This window comes from Hyaloscypha bicolor, assembly GCF_002865645.1.
Source record: "Hyaloscypha bicolor E unplaced genomic scaffold K444scaffold_87, whole genome shotgun sequence".
NCBI lineage: Eukaryota > Fungi > Ascomycota > Leotiomycetes > Helotiales > Hyaloscyphaceae > Hyaloscypha > Hyaloscypha bicolor.
In genome coordinates, this window is record NW_020194589.1 from 2,848,300 (window position 1) to 2,861,860 (window position 13,561).

Below are 13,561 nucleotides of genomic sequence, written 5' to 3' on the forward strand. Positions count from 1 at the left end.
GACCTGGTGGACCCTCAGGCGGTCGTCGCTTGTCGACGCCTGTACTTTATCTCGCTCCGCAGCAAATAGCTCTGCAGCGCGTGTGGGTGCACACAGCAATATAGTATGCGTATCCGTATGCGTGTGTGCTGCACTGCAAATCATTGTACTGTACAACCGCTGTATATTCTGCCACGGGCAACGCGTGTCCTAGAGATCCGGAATGGCTGCAACAGGCGAGCGTACCGGCACCCGCCGAAGGCCTGGCCATGCAGCCACAGTGCGTCTGGTTATCTGATATGCACCTCGAGACCGATTTTGCACGCCCAATTCACAAGGCATGGCCTTCGAGAAGGAACGCATGCCGTGCCGTTGTGTGCTCGCTGCCATGGACAGGGCGCCTCCTCCTTACCCGTCCACACTGCCGGATCTAGTGTAAATATACCGTAGATGGCCGCCCTGTGCGTGGCCGCTGCAGGAAACCCAGCCAGCATGTACTTCGAGGTCGGAGTAGGAGTCGAAGAACGAGGGACGAGGTACGAGGAACAATGTAGTAGCGCTGAGTATGGAACATACTCTAGACTTTCCACTGGGAAAAAGCAACGCAACGGCGAAGACCAGTCGAGACGGAGATAAAGATCCAGATCCAGATCCAGATCCAGATCTCCACTACTCCGTACCTAGTACACCGTACGCACGGGGCCCGCCGTGATCGTGTCACTCCGCTGGTTCTTTCGCGGGTTGGCGACGACACCGAAAGCAGCTACCCGAAGCGATGCAAATAATTCTCCATCGGCCAGCCTCGCAGGCGCGATCTCCAGGAGGCGTCTGGAATGCCGGCTGCAGAGGCGTATTATTTGCACTCAGTCATCCCAAGCAGCAGGGGTTGCGGAGCTTCCATGTCTGTCTGGAGCGCTCAGACGATCGCGTCCAAGCAACTCGGAGATCGAGGGCCTGGTCGTTGCGCTGCAGCGGTGACGGACGACAGACGAACGACGGCAGTGCAGATGCTGGCATTGCTGGCCCTCCCACTTCTCAATCAGCGCCAGCGTGAACGCCAACCTCGTCTCCAGACATCAGCAATGCCCTGGCCCTGCTGCTGCTGCTGCTGCGTCTCCCTCTCCACATCCTCAGCACAGTCCACTCCTGTCACCAACGCACCCATGCCGCGCCAAATTCCCTACCCTGCCCTGCCCAGCCTGCCCTCTTCCTTGTTGCTTTCATCCTGTCCAGTCTTGTGCCTTCAGCCTATCCGGCCTCCCCTCCCCTTCAGTGCAGTGCTCTTGCTCGGCCCATCTGCTCCCAGAGTCCCATCCCATCTCCTGCTCTGCTCGCCGACGGCAAGCCTGTGCCCCCCGTCCCAGCGCCATCTGCCTGCCCTGCCTGTCAGTTCGGAGATGCCTATCTGCTGGCCCAGTCGTGGTGGCGTTGCTGAGATAGCTTTAAAGAGTTCCTGCCTGCCATCTGCCCCTACCTGCGGGTCCATAAGTGCGACTTGGGAAGGGGGTATCAAGTCGTACTGTATTGTCCGAGCTTACTCTCGCACACCTGGCACATACCTGGGACTACCCTCTGAACTGTTCGCCTCCGGCACTTTCAAGTCTGCTGGGTTTGGTCCGTCTATCAAGCAGCAGCAAGCTCCCAGCTCCCAGCTTCGAAGCGTTGACACTTGACACCTAAGAGACCTGTGCCTGTGCTGGTGCGTTGTGCAGGACGTCGCTACACCTGGCCTCTCGCCGAGGCCTTGTACCTTTCATTTCCATCTCGCGGGGCAGATCTTGTGCCCTCAGGATCGAGGAGGCGCCAATAACCCAGCAGAGCTCTCATTTCCACTTTCTGTTTGCGGCAAACGGAGCAGGCCACGGCCATCACGGGATCCTTGAGACGCTCTTCACTTGCTGTGTCTCAAAAGGCGCATCCTCTCGCTGTTGTTCGAATCTGAATCTCAACCGCCCATTCATTCAGATCTGATCAAATCGAGTCCCGCGAAGCTGGACAGCCCAATCACGGCGCCACCTTGCAAACAGAGAAGAGAGACAGAGAAGAGAGACAGAGAGGGAGAGAGGGAGAGAGAGAGAGCCTGCTACTGCATTCGGACTGGTTGCCCAGCCCAATCGAGCCGTATCACACATATCACGGCTTCCCTGGGCCGCTGGCTGGCTGTTCGACACTTCTTCCTCCTGTCACCTCATTTCTCTGGCTGGCGGCACTGCGCATTGTAAGTACCTGCTTCCAAATGCCAGTGCCGCGCGCTGCTCGCCCGTTGTCTACCACCCGTCGACACTGGACTGCAGGCCACGCCAATCACCTGCGCTGCTTCAGTCTCTCACTATCCCCGGGGGACCATACACATAACCCCCCTCAAATTCTGGTCCTCCACACCAAACCGTCTTCGACGGACTGCTCGACGGCTCTACCCTAATCCGAGACAAGGAGCTCTACTTGTCGAAGGCAAGGCTAAGTGACCCTTCCCGTCTGTCAGCCTTGTCACTTTACATCATCCCGGCGCACTTGTCTCGTCTTAACCTTGGATCGACGTTGGATTATAAGGACCGCTGCAAAGACTTCGGAGCCTACCGAAAAAGAGCGTCCACTAGCTGCCCCGACTTCCCCCAAAGCAGCATCTTCAAACCTCAAGACTCGCGCCTTCCTTCCATTGGCCATCAGCCTAACCTCGGACGCCACTACTTGGGACGAAGACGCCATCTATCCATCGAAAGGCCAAGGTCTGTCCCCAACCAGGTTTGACGTCGAAAGTCAAACGGTCCGGGGAGGAATTAGCACCCCACCAACGTCTTCTATGACACTGTTTTTTGCTCGTGCGAATTCCAGAAGCCCTAAAGACGACGCACCTCATGCCAGGCATCTTTATAACCATAGCCAGTCCTCCTCTGGGTCTCGATTATTGCATCCTACCACAAACCCTATCCTTCTGCCCCGGAGAGTCTCTTCAAGTATCTAGAAAAGCATCTCGATCGCAATAGACACTCGAGGACCAAGGAACCCAAAAGACCAGGCTGGAGAAGCCCCCACAGTATCCATGAACGTCGTCCACTCAACCCACCAGTTCGCAGACGCGGCCACCGCCCAAATCCAAGGCCTGAGAAGGTACGTCCTCTCGACCTACACCTTCACAAAGCTGCTCTACCAAAGCTCTTGAATTGTGTTTCCTCTAACCATTCGCTAACCATGCCGTTGTTCAGTGATCATTGTCAGCTCATCATTAGACAAGGGCCTGAGAATGCCAGAGTCGCCGTTGGCAAAGAGAAAGGTACACCATCTTCAAGTGGGCATTGCATTGTAGCTGAAGCTGATCCACTGTCCAGATCGTAAACCTGTAGATCCACCGCCAATCATCCAGCTCAAAATCAGCCAGCAGTCGGACCCAAGTCAAAACTATTTGCAAAGTACGAGTCTCTTTGACTGGCGGGAAGTACTCAAGCTAATCTCCCCTTTCTTTAGGTCCTTACTTTTTCATGTCATGTAGTCTCGTAGGCGAAGACGAAGGAATACCGCAAGGACCTCTCGGCGCTGCATTGGCTGGTACTTTGGTTTCGTCTCTCCACCGCCTCAAGGACTCTGACAACCTCGATGGAGCCTTCTTCGTCTTTGGGGACCTCTCGGTCAAGCTCGAAGGAACATTCCGACTGCAATTCAACCTCTACGAAATGCGCCAAAATGAGTGCTATCACATCAAAGCCATCCTATCGAATTCTTTTCCGGTTCACTCGACGAAAAACTTCCAAGGAATGTCTGAATCCACTTTTCTGACCCGGTCGTTCAGTGATCAGGGTGTTCGGCTTCGATTACGAAAGGAGCCGAGGACTTTGCTCAGAAAACGCGGACCTGCTCACGATGACTACCAGCCAAGACATTACCGTACCTCCAATCGACACTCGAGCCAAGGAGTAGAACGGCAAGTGACGAGCCCAGAGTCCCAAGATGCTGTTCGTCAGGGTCAAAATGAGCAGGGAGATTTTGTCGAATCGCCACAGGGGCTTTCCGGCTACGATCAGCGCCCTCCAATGGGTCGCCGTTTCTCGCAGCAGTCTACTTCTTCATACCAGGGGATGTCTTACGATGAGTCTAACAAACGGCCCCGGACTGGATCCGGACATGGCCAAACGCCAACATTCAATCAACAGCAGCCTCTAGACAGCCCGCAATATAGGGGTGTGTATCCAGATCCCCAGCAATCTCCCTTCAGTTCTTTCTCGCCGCAAGGAGGGCAAGCAGGTAACTTTTCGTACGCCTATTCCTCGCCCCCCCATTCTTCGGCACTCGCTGCTCGAGATCAATACTTTTCTCGGAGGGTTAGAACACACACTGGCACTACCTCACCATACGATCAGCCTCAGAGATCGCCGCAATACCAGACCTTTCCACCTCAGCCACAAGCTATTCATTATCAGCCATCACCACGGCAACAATACGACGGTGCGATGATGGCGCCTTCTCCCCCACCGCCACGCCTTGACATTGCCTTGGGTTCTTTGGAGAATCTTGGACTCAGGGGCCCGATTTCCCCTATCGGAGCACCTCCAGCACTCGGGATGGGTCCGCCGATGTATGGAAGAATAGCCACTAATATGCCTTATTTGCCAAGCTCGGGCAGACGCGATTCCTACCCAGCGGGGTTTCAGAGTCCGAATCCGAACGTAAATCTTTCAGCTGGTAGCATGGCAGGAATACCAGGAATGTACGTGACAAGGTCACCAGCTGTTACCACAAGCGGATCGGGAGGACTGGAGGGTCGCTACTAGATAACTGCCAGTCATCGTGTAGATGTGACATATTCATTATGGTTCGAATCCAAACATGGGCGTGGCTAGGGTTTAGGGCAAGCACCGGCGTTGATCAAAAAGGATTCACAGCATTGGCGGACTTCCTACTAAGCTCGGGTTGAGCAAAGGTGAACAGCATCTGCATTGATTTTCTTTGTTCACAACAGGAAGGGCACATTCATAGTGAGGGATTAGGTCGCATTCCTGAGGGCTTCAACATGGGTGGTGGCAGAGGACACAGCACATCGTTAGGCGTTGGGATGGGACATACACATGCAGAGTCTTTTATTCTTAGAGAAGGGCTTTTTGTCTGTCCGGTATACCCCAGGGGGACTGACAAATGGTATTTTAGAGGAAAAACTTGCGTGATGGATGGATGGGGTCAGCATCAGTATATATTTTAATCCTGACTGGAGGAAAAAAATATCATCATCGGCAAACATTATTCCCAACTCATTAAACAGTGACCATTATTATCACCATGTTTTGCTCATCTTGTCACAGCAGAATTGACTTACGAGCATCGTCGTCCTTGCGGCGTAGCTCGATTTCAATAACCCGGCGCCTCTTTTCGCAAACCGCATGCATCCCAAAACAGGAATATCCCAATGCAGCAAAAGCCTCGGCGAAAAACAAGCCCTGGCTTGGGTACGTACCCTCTCGTCTAAGTACCTTCGTACTTCCCCGCAGATCAAGAGAGAGGCGAGGAAGGGGAGGTTTCTTTTGGCTCCCGCTGTCATCTCGTTGGTGCTAGTTTTAGCTCCCGCACTTGGGCCGCCGCTGGCCGGGGTTGTGGCTTGCAGGCAGACAAGCGAAATGATCTGCATGAAGCGGATGATGGGCTTTGGCAGGGCATCGGGGAGTGCGGGATAAGCTTACCTTGGCACCCGAGGGGCGGGAAATCTCCGGTTTGGAAAGCTTGGCGACTCGACTGCGAGCTGCTGCGAAGTGACGGTTAAGGTGCCTTTGGTTACGTAAGATCTTACCATGATGTATGCACGTACACGCTTTGGCAGGGGAAATTTTTTTCTTCTTCTTTTTTGTTTTTTTTTTTTTGGATTTGGTGAGTTGTATGAAAGGCTGGAATTTTTAAGGGTTTTTCGATTGCGATGGGAGGGAGAGGTTGTTCCTCACGTCAGAATTTCGTTTGGGGGGGATTTTATTCTTTCTTTCAGGGGGAGGTTTTGATGGAGAGGTATCTCCACACTCTTTCTTGGTTTCGTGCGATGAATTGGTGAAGAGCGGCGATGAAGATGTTTCTGGAATTCTGAACAGAAGACCGACGTGCTCCTCGCTACCTGCGTTGCAGAAGTATTTCTCGCACGTCCGACTCCCGGAAGCCGTGGCGGCAGCGACAGTGAGGGATTACAAGCAAGAGGGATGGGGGACTTTTGTCTCTGCGAGGGGTTCCCTGGGTATGCTGCAGAAGTATCAGCAAAATAGAATCCCGTTTGCGAATTTGTATTTGCGTTACAGTCGCCACCATATGGGTACGCTAGATCAGGCGTTGGTGTGTGAGTATTTACTGAATAGTGGGGGGATTGCGCGGGAGGGGGAGAGCGCCGATGGGGCAGTTTTGGAACGAGAGAGGTCCGAAAGAGAGAGGGTTCGGGATGGAAGAGGGCCGAGTGGCGGGAGGGGAGGCACTTGTACGATGAATAATGGATTCTTTGGCACCGTGATGAGGAGTTTGGGGGTTCAGGGTTAAGATGGCGGCGGCGAGGGTTGCGAAGGCAAATCATGGGGGTCCGAAAGGGGCGTTTGATGGCTGGAATCATTTGATTAATTTGGTTGAGTTTGAGGGGAGGAGATATCTTGTTGATTTTGGGTTTGGTGCTAATGGTGAGCTATTCCGATATTGATGGATGATGGTGAGTCTAACCGCTGCAGGTCCAGCGGCTCCTATTCCGCTGGTCGATGGGATCGAGGTACCATGGGGAAGTACTAACGACAGAAAGAGGCTTATTTGGAGCTCGATCCCGGAATTTGAAACCCCGGAGAAGTGTTGGATCTTGCAGCATAAGAGGGAGGAAAATGAAGAATGGGACGGTATTTATTGCTTCGCTGAGGTTGAATGTTTGCCGCAAGATATCGAGGTCATGAATTGGAAAAGTACAAAGAATGTTTGGTGAAGCTTCTTCAACCAGATGATTCTTTGTGTGCGAACTGTGATAGAAGAGGAGGATGTGGTGGGTGTGATTACCATGGCTGATGGGAAGGTTAAGCAGCGAATTAGAGGGAACACTGAGACGTTAGTGGAATGTGTTAGTGAGGTGGAGAGGTGGGATGTCCTTGAGAAGTGGTTTGGCATCGTGCTTGGTGAGCAGGAGAGGTTGGGAATTCGGGGTTTGTCGACCGAGTTGAAGGGAGCTCCAGGTGGCTATTAGAGTCAGATCGGGGGATTTAGCACCTCTCAATGTTCCGTTTCTGGGAGATCGAGCGAGTGGCCACTTCTAATGTACCTAAGAAGGCCGTACAATCAAAGTCCCGAAATGAACCAAGAAAGGTGGTATATCCAAAATCACAAAATGTACCAAATCTGTTCGTTCAAATACCAAAACGAACTGAAATAAAGAGATAGATAATGGGGGGTTCTAAAGGTTGCTTGCCTTGCCGCCTGGCCCCTATGGCTTTGCATTATCCCCTGGCAGAATGTTCAGCGGATGATCGGATCAGGGCTGAGCTTGAAACCCTAGAAGAGGCTCGAGATAATCCACAGATGAATTGAGTTGGTCGAAGAATCGGCACGTGTACTATGTCCTCATGGCACAATGGTAGTGTCTAAGTACGATATTCACGTGCTCCGAGGCCCATGGATCTAGTAAGAGGAAATTGGGCCAAATCACGTCTCCAACAGGTCACTAAACCATAATAAGGAGAGGAATCTCATCATTTCCGACACACAGATCACAAGAGAAAGACGTTGGTGGATTCGGATTCCTGATATTCTCTCCCTAGCTGCAAGATATATATCAAGTAGTAGGATCAACCAGGCAATCTAGAGGATGCGCTTCTCGAGCTGTAAAACGAAATATCAGCAAACGGTCGGCGAATAAATAGCTTTCTGACTCACTCTCCAAGGGTTGTTCAGCTCGAAGCCTGCAGGTGCCGACGGATTATCTGTTTGCCCTCTCAAGTAACCTGTCAATCTCCGGTCTCGATCCATCACTATCCTGCTGTCAGTATTGCTTGAATCCTCGATAGAAGGCCTAGGGAAGTACTTTGCTGCATAGACGTTAGCATAGTTTTACTCGGAAATTTTTTGATCCGAGTTTGAGTACTGACTCTGTCCCATTGATCCACCGAATGTCTTGCCCTCTTGCCCCCGTTCTGCATGTGTCTAATCTTCGAAAGTCCTGCCCCAGTAACACCGAACATCTGCGATACTTAGTCAATGGTTCTACGCCATCGAGAGGGCTGCCTGCTGGGTATCGAGGCGGAGATACTGACAGCGAGCATGATCCCATAAGGGATGAGAGCTTCGAAAGGAACACCCATGGTGGCGATTCCAATCCAATCCTGAATGATCAATTAGCATACAACTTTCATTTAAATCCCGGAGCAGTGCTCTTACCCAGTTGATATCGTTGTGCTGCGATGGATTGAGCTTCAATCTTCAAAAGCTGGTTGACTTGACGTTGAAATTGCGGCGGAGGGTCGGCTGCACGGGTTCTTACCTAACACAAGCCTCAGGAGAACGGCAACTACATTTGAAATGCCCTGAACCCAGGGGGGCGATATTAAAACTCCACAAAACGATTTCGATCCAATTCAAGCTTGATCTACGCGTCGGAAGCCTACATGCTTCCGCTTTTGTCGAGTGTTCAATTGTCCTACTGGGGTTGTGTCCTAAAATCGCGCGTTCACTGCAAATTCAACGGTCGCACATCATCCCCCATCGCCAACATTTCGCACAACAATCAAGAACTGATCAGTGGTGGGCCGGTAATTGTCAAAAGTGATAGCAGATAGGTCAGTGCCTTTTAGGAAACGACAGACCCCGTACCTTCGATCTGTCTGTGGCTGCTGTCGCCGGCGCACATACGAGCAACCCACCTGCCCTTTGCACAGCTCGCGCCCGGAGTGCCACAGCACAAAAATACCTTCCTACACTGGTACGCGAATGATCGCGGATATCTGAGAGATGGCGGCAGCCGTGCTCATGGAGGAGGAGCTTCAGCACAGTATGGAACAATCTCCATCTTTGCCCTCTTTGAATGTCCAGTGACTTCATGAACATTCCTGTTCCGGTCCTTTCCAAATGTTTCTCAGCTTGTCGCACATTCGAGCTTTCGTGTTGAGTAATGCTGACTGTTGTTCAGGTATGGCCACTTCTGAGGAGGACGCGGAGTTTGAAGAGGATGATGAGCTTGCTGCAGACCCCCTAGGCGAGAATTCAGATGAGTTTGCTGCCAATAATCAATTACACAACGAGTTGGGGCATAGCGAAGACGAGGAAGCATCCGAAGAAGGTGAGGAGGAGGGTGAGGGGCCTTCTGACGAAGATGCGGAGGGCGAGTCAGACGAAGAAATGGCCGAAAATAATGGTGGAGAGGAGAGTGAAGAAGAAGACGAGGAAGAGGATGGAGAGGGTTAGTTCTTGGCCATTTGAGAGTAAATTTGGTAAGAAACTGACAGACATCTAGGAGTTGGGGCCGTGAAGATTCAACCTGGCGTTCTAGAGGACGACGAAGAAGCCATGTCAGGTTCTGATTCTGAGAGTGCTGCTAGTGGAGGCGATGATGAGTCCAAAGATTCGACAGACGCTGAAGTAGAAGTGGAATGGGATCCTACAGCTGACGATGAAGAGGACGAGCCAGCTAACCCAAACCGCTGTATTTTTTGTCAACAGGATGAAGAGAATGACCCTTCAGAAGAGTTTGAACTTTATTTGTCTTGTGGAGTTTGTGGGGATAATGGTTTGTTTACTTCAACGATATCATTGACAAGGCTGACCAGGCCGTAGCACACAGACAATGCGCCAGGAATGCCGATGCACTCAAATCTGATGAAGGTGCGAATATTCCTTACCCTGCAAAACTGATCCAAAATAGCTAAAGTATTGATCTCTAGAAGCTGAAGCTTGGTACTGTCCTGACTGTGTGTCCAACAATCTCGTCCCCGAACCTGCAGTGCCAGAAGTCGGGGTGCAAGACCACGCTACACGGAGGATATCAAGAGATCGAATTGCAGGGGACCTCTTGCCACCTCAGCGTGGTGCCATCAAACCGGACTCTCACTCTGTTTTCAACCAGTTGATTGCTCCAGAAGACCCTATGGATGGCTCGCGTTTCCTGCGTAAAAGGAAAACATCTTCTGCGGACGCAGACGTCGAAGATGCAACTTTGCTCAGAAAAAGAAATCGAGATAAAGACACGAGCTCCGGTCAATCAAATGCTCTGCACATTGATGACACAGCAGGCAACGATGCTATGGACATCGACAAAGCAATCCACCCCCTGACCAACGGCAACAACAAACGAATCGATTCACCCATAAGTCCTCGAACATCGAGATCACTGCGACCAAAATCCTCACCATCCCACTCCCCAGCAAGGATCATTGAAAAGTCACCAACAACCATCAAAATGGCGTTTCGGGTTGATCCAGTGGAGTTACGGCATATCCTTTCACAACCCCCAAAACCGAAGAAAAAGAGTCGCCCCACTCCCGGAGCTCGTCCATCCACAAGTTCAGGCTTCGTTCCATCGATCTACTCCCAGCCCTTTTATTCTCTTCACGACAGGGAGAATGACGAGCTGAAATCTAAACCTTATGGTGGCATTCTCACCGAAGAAGAGGCAGATACCACGTTAACACTTCCCAAGCCAGAACACCGCCGACTTTTCGATGAAGCTCGTCAGAAAGCAGAGGAAAATTGGAAGGCGAGGGTTGCAGCAGCAGCCGAGGCGGCCACAGTTTCCGGTATCAAGAAAGCTCGCAAGGTATCTGGCCCTGCAAGTCAGATCGAATACATCGAGTTCGGCCAGTATCAAATCGACATCTGGTATGCAGCACCGTACCCGGAAGAGTACAGTCGCAACAAGGCACTTTTCATTTGCGAATTTTGCCTGAAGTACATGGAATCGGACATAGTTGCGTGGCGCCACAAGACAAAATGCCCTTGGAAGTATCCTCCAGGTGATGAGATATATCGAGATGGCAAAATCATGGTTTTTGAGGTCGATGGCCGCAAGAACCCGCTCTACTGTCAAAATCTCTGTCTCCTCGCCAAACTGTTCCTGGGCTCGAAAACCCTTTATTACGACGTTGAGCCCTTTCTATTCTACGTCATGACTGAATATGACGAACTCGGATGCCATTTTGTCGGCTACTTTTCTAAAGAGAAACGACCCAGCAGTTTAAATAATGTCTCCTGTATCCTGGTCCTTCCAATACACCAGCGAAAAGGGTATGGGCATCTTCTTATCGACTTCTCGTACCTCCTTACACGGGTTGAACGTAAAACGGGATCTCCAGAGAAGCCTCTTTCCGATATGGGATTGGTATCATATCGAAACTACTGGCGACTTGTGTTATGTTATTACCTAAAAGACTTCAAACCTGGTGACCAGATACCCAGCATCAGGAAGATATCGGACGACATGGGCTTGACCCCCGACGACGTGATTTCTGCACTTGATGCCTTGGGTGCCTTGATACGAGAGCCTATCACTGGCACCTATGCCTTCAAGCTGAAGACTGATTACTACCGCGAGGTCATTCGACAGCACGAGGCGAAGAACTACGCTAAGCTCAACCCAAAAGGACTTGTCTGGACTCCGTACATCATGGGCCGTGGCAATGCTTCAGCCTTTGATCATGCTCCACCGCTTAATACAGTAGCACCACGCGATGAATCCGAGGACGAAGAGGACGATATCCTTGACAAAACGAAGTTATCAAAGGGCAGCAAGCGGGATTTTGAGACCTTCAATGAAAATGGTGATACTGACCAAGTCACCGAGTCCCTCGGCAAATTAACGACTGAATCAGGTGAACTCATCAGAGTAGCAACATCCGAGGATGATGCCGAAGGCTCCCAGTCCACGACACGTATTAACGGCGTCTCGAGGAGGCTTTCCTACTTCGAAGCTGCAGGTGCCATTTCCCCAACACGTTTTGAGGTATTTCCTCCCGTTCCTGGAGCGCGGCCTCGTGCTACCCCTCGACCCTCTTCTTCCCGGCCCACTCCCAGACATAAATCTTCATCCAGCTCATCCCGTCCCAAACCTCGACGCTCTGGCGGCGGCAGCTCATCGAGAAGACCTTCGTCTGCTCGTCCACGAAGCAGTACTTCACGGAGGAAGAGTGGTGGTACAGGTCGAGGCCCGGGTCGATGGCCAAAGGGAACAAAGAAGAGCGACTTTGGCAATGCGGACAGTGGCCCTGGTTTACCTCCGAAGCTATTGAAACAACGGAGCAGGCTAGGGCAGGAGGTTTTATTGGGAGACGAGGAGGGGGACGAGCTTGAAGATGGCGAGGAAGAAGAGAGAGACGGTAGCGAAGAAGAGGAAGAAGAGGAAGACGAAGATGCCATCGTCTATACGCCTGCCATGAAGAAAAGAAGCCACCGAGATATTGGCCGGGGAAAAGGATTGGGTAAGCCAATCTTAGGTAAGGGCAAGGGACCCCTCGGTAAAGGGATGGGAAAGAGTCTGCTGGTGGGAGACGAGGACGAAGAAATGGAGGACGCCATATCGGGGGATTTGGAAGTCGATGCCGAAGGTGAAGACGAATAAGTCAAAAGCACCAGCTTTGCGACGGAGAATTGGGGCTCTGGGAGGCCATGGCGTTTAGGTTTATTCGAGTTTCATGGCAGACAAGCGGCCGCTAAAAGGATTGGCGTGGTGGAGGGAAGATTATTATTTGGCAATAATTGTAAGATAAACAGCCCGTTTACTTTTGGTTGAAACCAAAAATCGAAGCATGTTTCATCCTATCTCGACAGACCTTCCTCTCAATTCAAGCTTATGCTCAAGTAGCTTTCAGTGGAGTTCGGGCGAGTGGAGCTCGGTAGAGATAGCTACTCATGGACCGTTGCTTTTGCGAAAGAGAGTTTAGAGGGGAGGTAGGCCTTAAGCAGAGCCTCCTCAAACATCGACATTCAAAATTTCTGCCGAGCCTTGCTGGTAAGTGATCGCAATCTTATCACGGAAATTTATGCTGATGCGGGTAGGGCCATACTATTCAAGTCCTTAATTGGACCTTGTGTCTCCTTATGGCCGGAATAACATGCCTGTCACTGTCAGGGGCAGTGGGGAAGGCTGCGGGTTACCCCTTTAGGCAGTCCCACCCAGCTCAAACGCCCCATGCGAGGCTCAAGAGCCTGAGAAACAACCTCTGCGCTGCTACGCGACTTGGCATTTGTTTCAATAACCTCAATTCTGGCCTGACTATTATCGAATCCCACGCCTCCACTTGGGCTTGGCAGTGGGTCAAACAGCGTTCTATTGCGGGAATAACTGCTCTCAAATGCGGTCTTCGGCACCACATCCCTGCGGTGTATCAGATCGACCGCTGCGAGTATCTTTCAACCGTGATGTGCCATCTGATGATCTGCATTCTAACGACTGGCATGAGATGAGAGCCTTGGCAAACGTTTCTCGATTGTTTTCAGTGTGTGGACATCCCTAGAAAGTGGTCTGCTTTAAGGGAAATGATGCTGACGACTCCGCCGTTTATGCAACAAGTGTTGTAGGACAGCAAATTTTTCGGTGTTGGAATATGGCCCCGTTGCTGGGCAGCTTCCTGATGGTGAAGGCTGAATAAAAAGGCGTCAGCAGTTCCTGGTGTGA

General features: G+C 51.5%; 6 protein-coding genes across 6 annotated transcripts; 4 read left to right on the forward strand and 2 right to left on the reverse strand.

Moving 5' to 3' along the window:
* The first annotated feature begins 643 nt into the window (after positions 1-643).
* On the forward strand, positions 644-1,796 carry K444DRAFT_426345 (uncharacterized protein). Its single transcript, XM_024872739.1, has one exon. It carries the CDS (start codon positions 813-815, stop codon positions 1,650-1,652), a length of 840 nt encoding a protein of 279 aa, XP_024736077.1. The 5' UTR covers positions 644-812; the 3' UTR covers positions 1,653-1,796.
* A 1,056-nt stretch (positions 1,797-2,852) lies between these two features.
* K444DRAFT_426348 (uncharacterized protein) lies at positions 2,853-4,877 on the forward strand. Its single transcript, XM_024872740.1, has 4 exons — positions 2,853-3,087; positions 3,183-3,250; positions 3,306-3,386; positions 3,442-4,877. Exons 1-4 carry the CDS (start codon positions 3,020-3,022, stop codon positions 4,740-4,742), a joined length of 1,518 nt encoding a protein of 505 aa, XP_024736078.1. The 5' UTR covers positions 2,853-3,019; the 3' UTR covers positions 4,743-4,877.
* A 930-nt stretch (positions 4,878-5,807) lies between these two features.
* On the reverse strand, positions 5,808-6,678 carry K444DRAFT_426368 (uncharacterized protein). The gene has a single exon (XM_024872741.1). The coding sequence runs from the start codon at positions 6,539-6,541 to the stop codon at positions 5,894-5,896; it is 648 nt and encodes a 215-aa protein (XP_024736079.1). The 5' UTR covers positions 6,542-6,678; the 3' UTR covers positions 5,808-5,893.
* Positions 6,679-7,495: 817 nt separating this feature from the next.
* On the reverse strand, positions 7,496-8,395 carry K444DRAFT_563326 (uncharacterized protein). The gene is made up of 5 exons (XM_024877022.1): positions 8,338-8,395; positions 8,214-8,282; positions 8,045-8,141; positions 7,837-7,931; positions 7,496-7,782 (listed from the first exon to the last, which is right to left on the reverse strand). Exons 2-5 carry the CDS (start codon positions 8,259-8,261, stop codon positions 7,762-7,764), a joined length of 261 nt encoding a protein of 86 aa, XP_024736080.1. The 5' UTR covers positions 8,262-8,282; positions 8,338-8,395; the 3' UTR covers positions 7,496-7,761.
* A 512-nt stretch (positions 8,396-8,907) lies between these two features.
* Positions 8,908-12,505, forward strand: K444DRAFT_531112 (uncharacterized protein; the record flags this gene model as incomplete). Its single annotated transcript, XM_024874956.1, has 5 exons — positions 8,908-8,947; positions 9,086-9,355; positions 9,392-9,682; positions 9,730-9,777; positions 9,837-12,505. 5 exons carry the CDS (start codon positions 8,908-8,910, stop codon positions 12,503-12,505), a joined length of 3,318 nt encoding a protein of 1,105 aa, XP_024736081.1.
* A 145-nt stretch (positions 12,506-12,650) lies between these two features.
* Positions 12,651-13,514, forward strand: K444DRAFT_426511 (uncharacterized protein). The gene is made up of 2 exons (XM_024872742.1): positions 12,651-12,895; positions 12,959-13,514. Exons 1-2 carry the CDS (start codon positions 12,796-12,798, stop codon positions 13,348-13,350), a joined length of 492 nt encoding a protein of 163 aa, XP_024736082.1. The 5' UTR covers positions 12,651-12,795; the 3' UTR covers positions 13,351-13,514.
* The last annotated feature ends 47 nt before the right edge of the window (positions 13,515-13,561 follow it).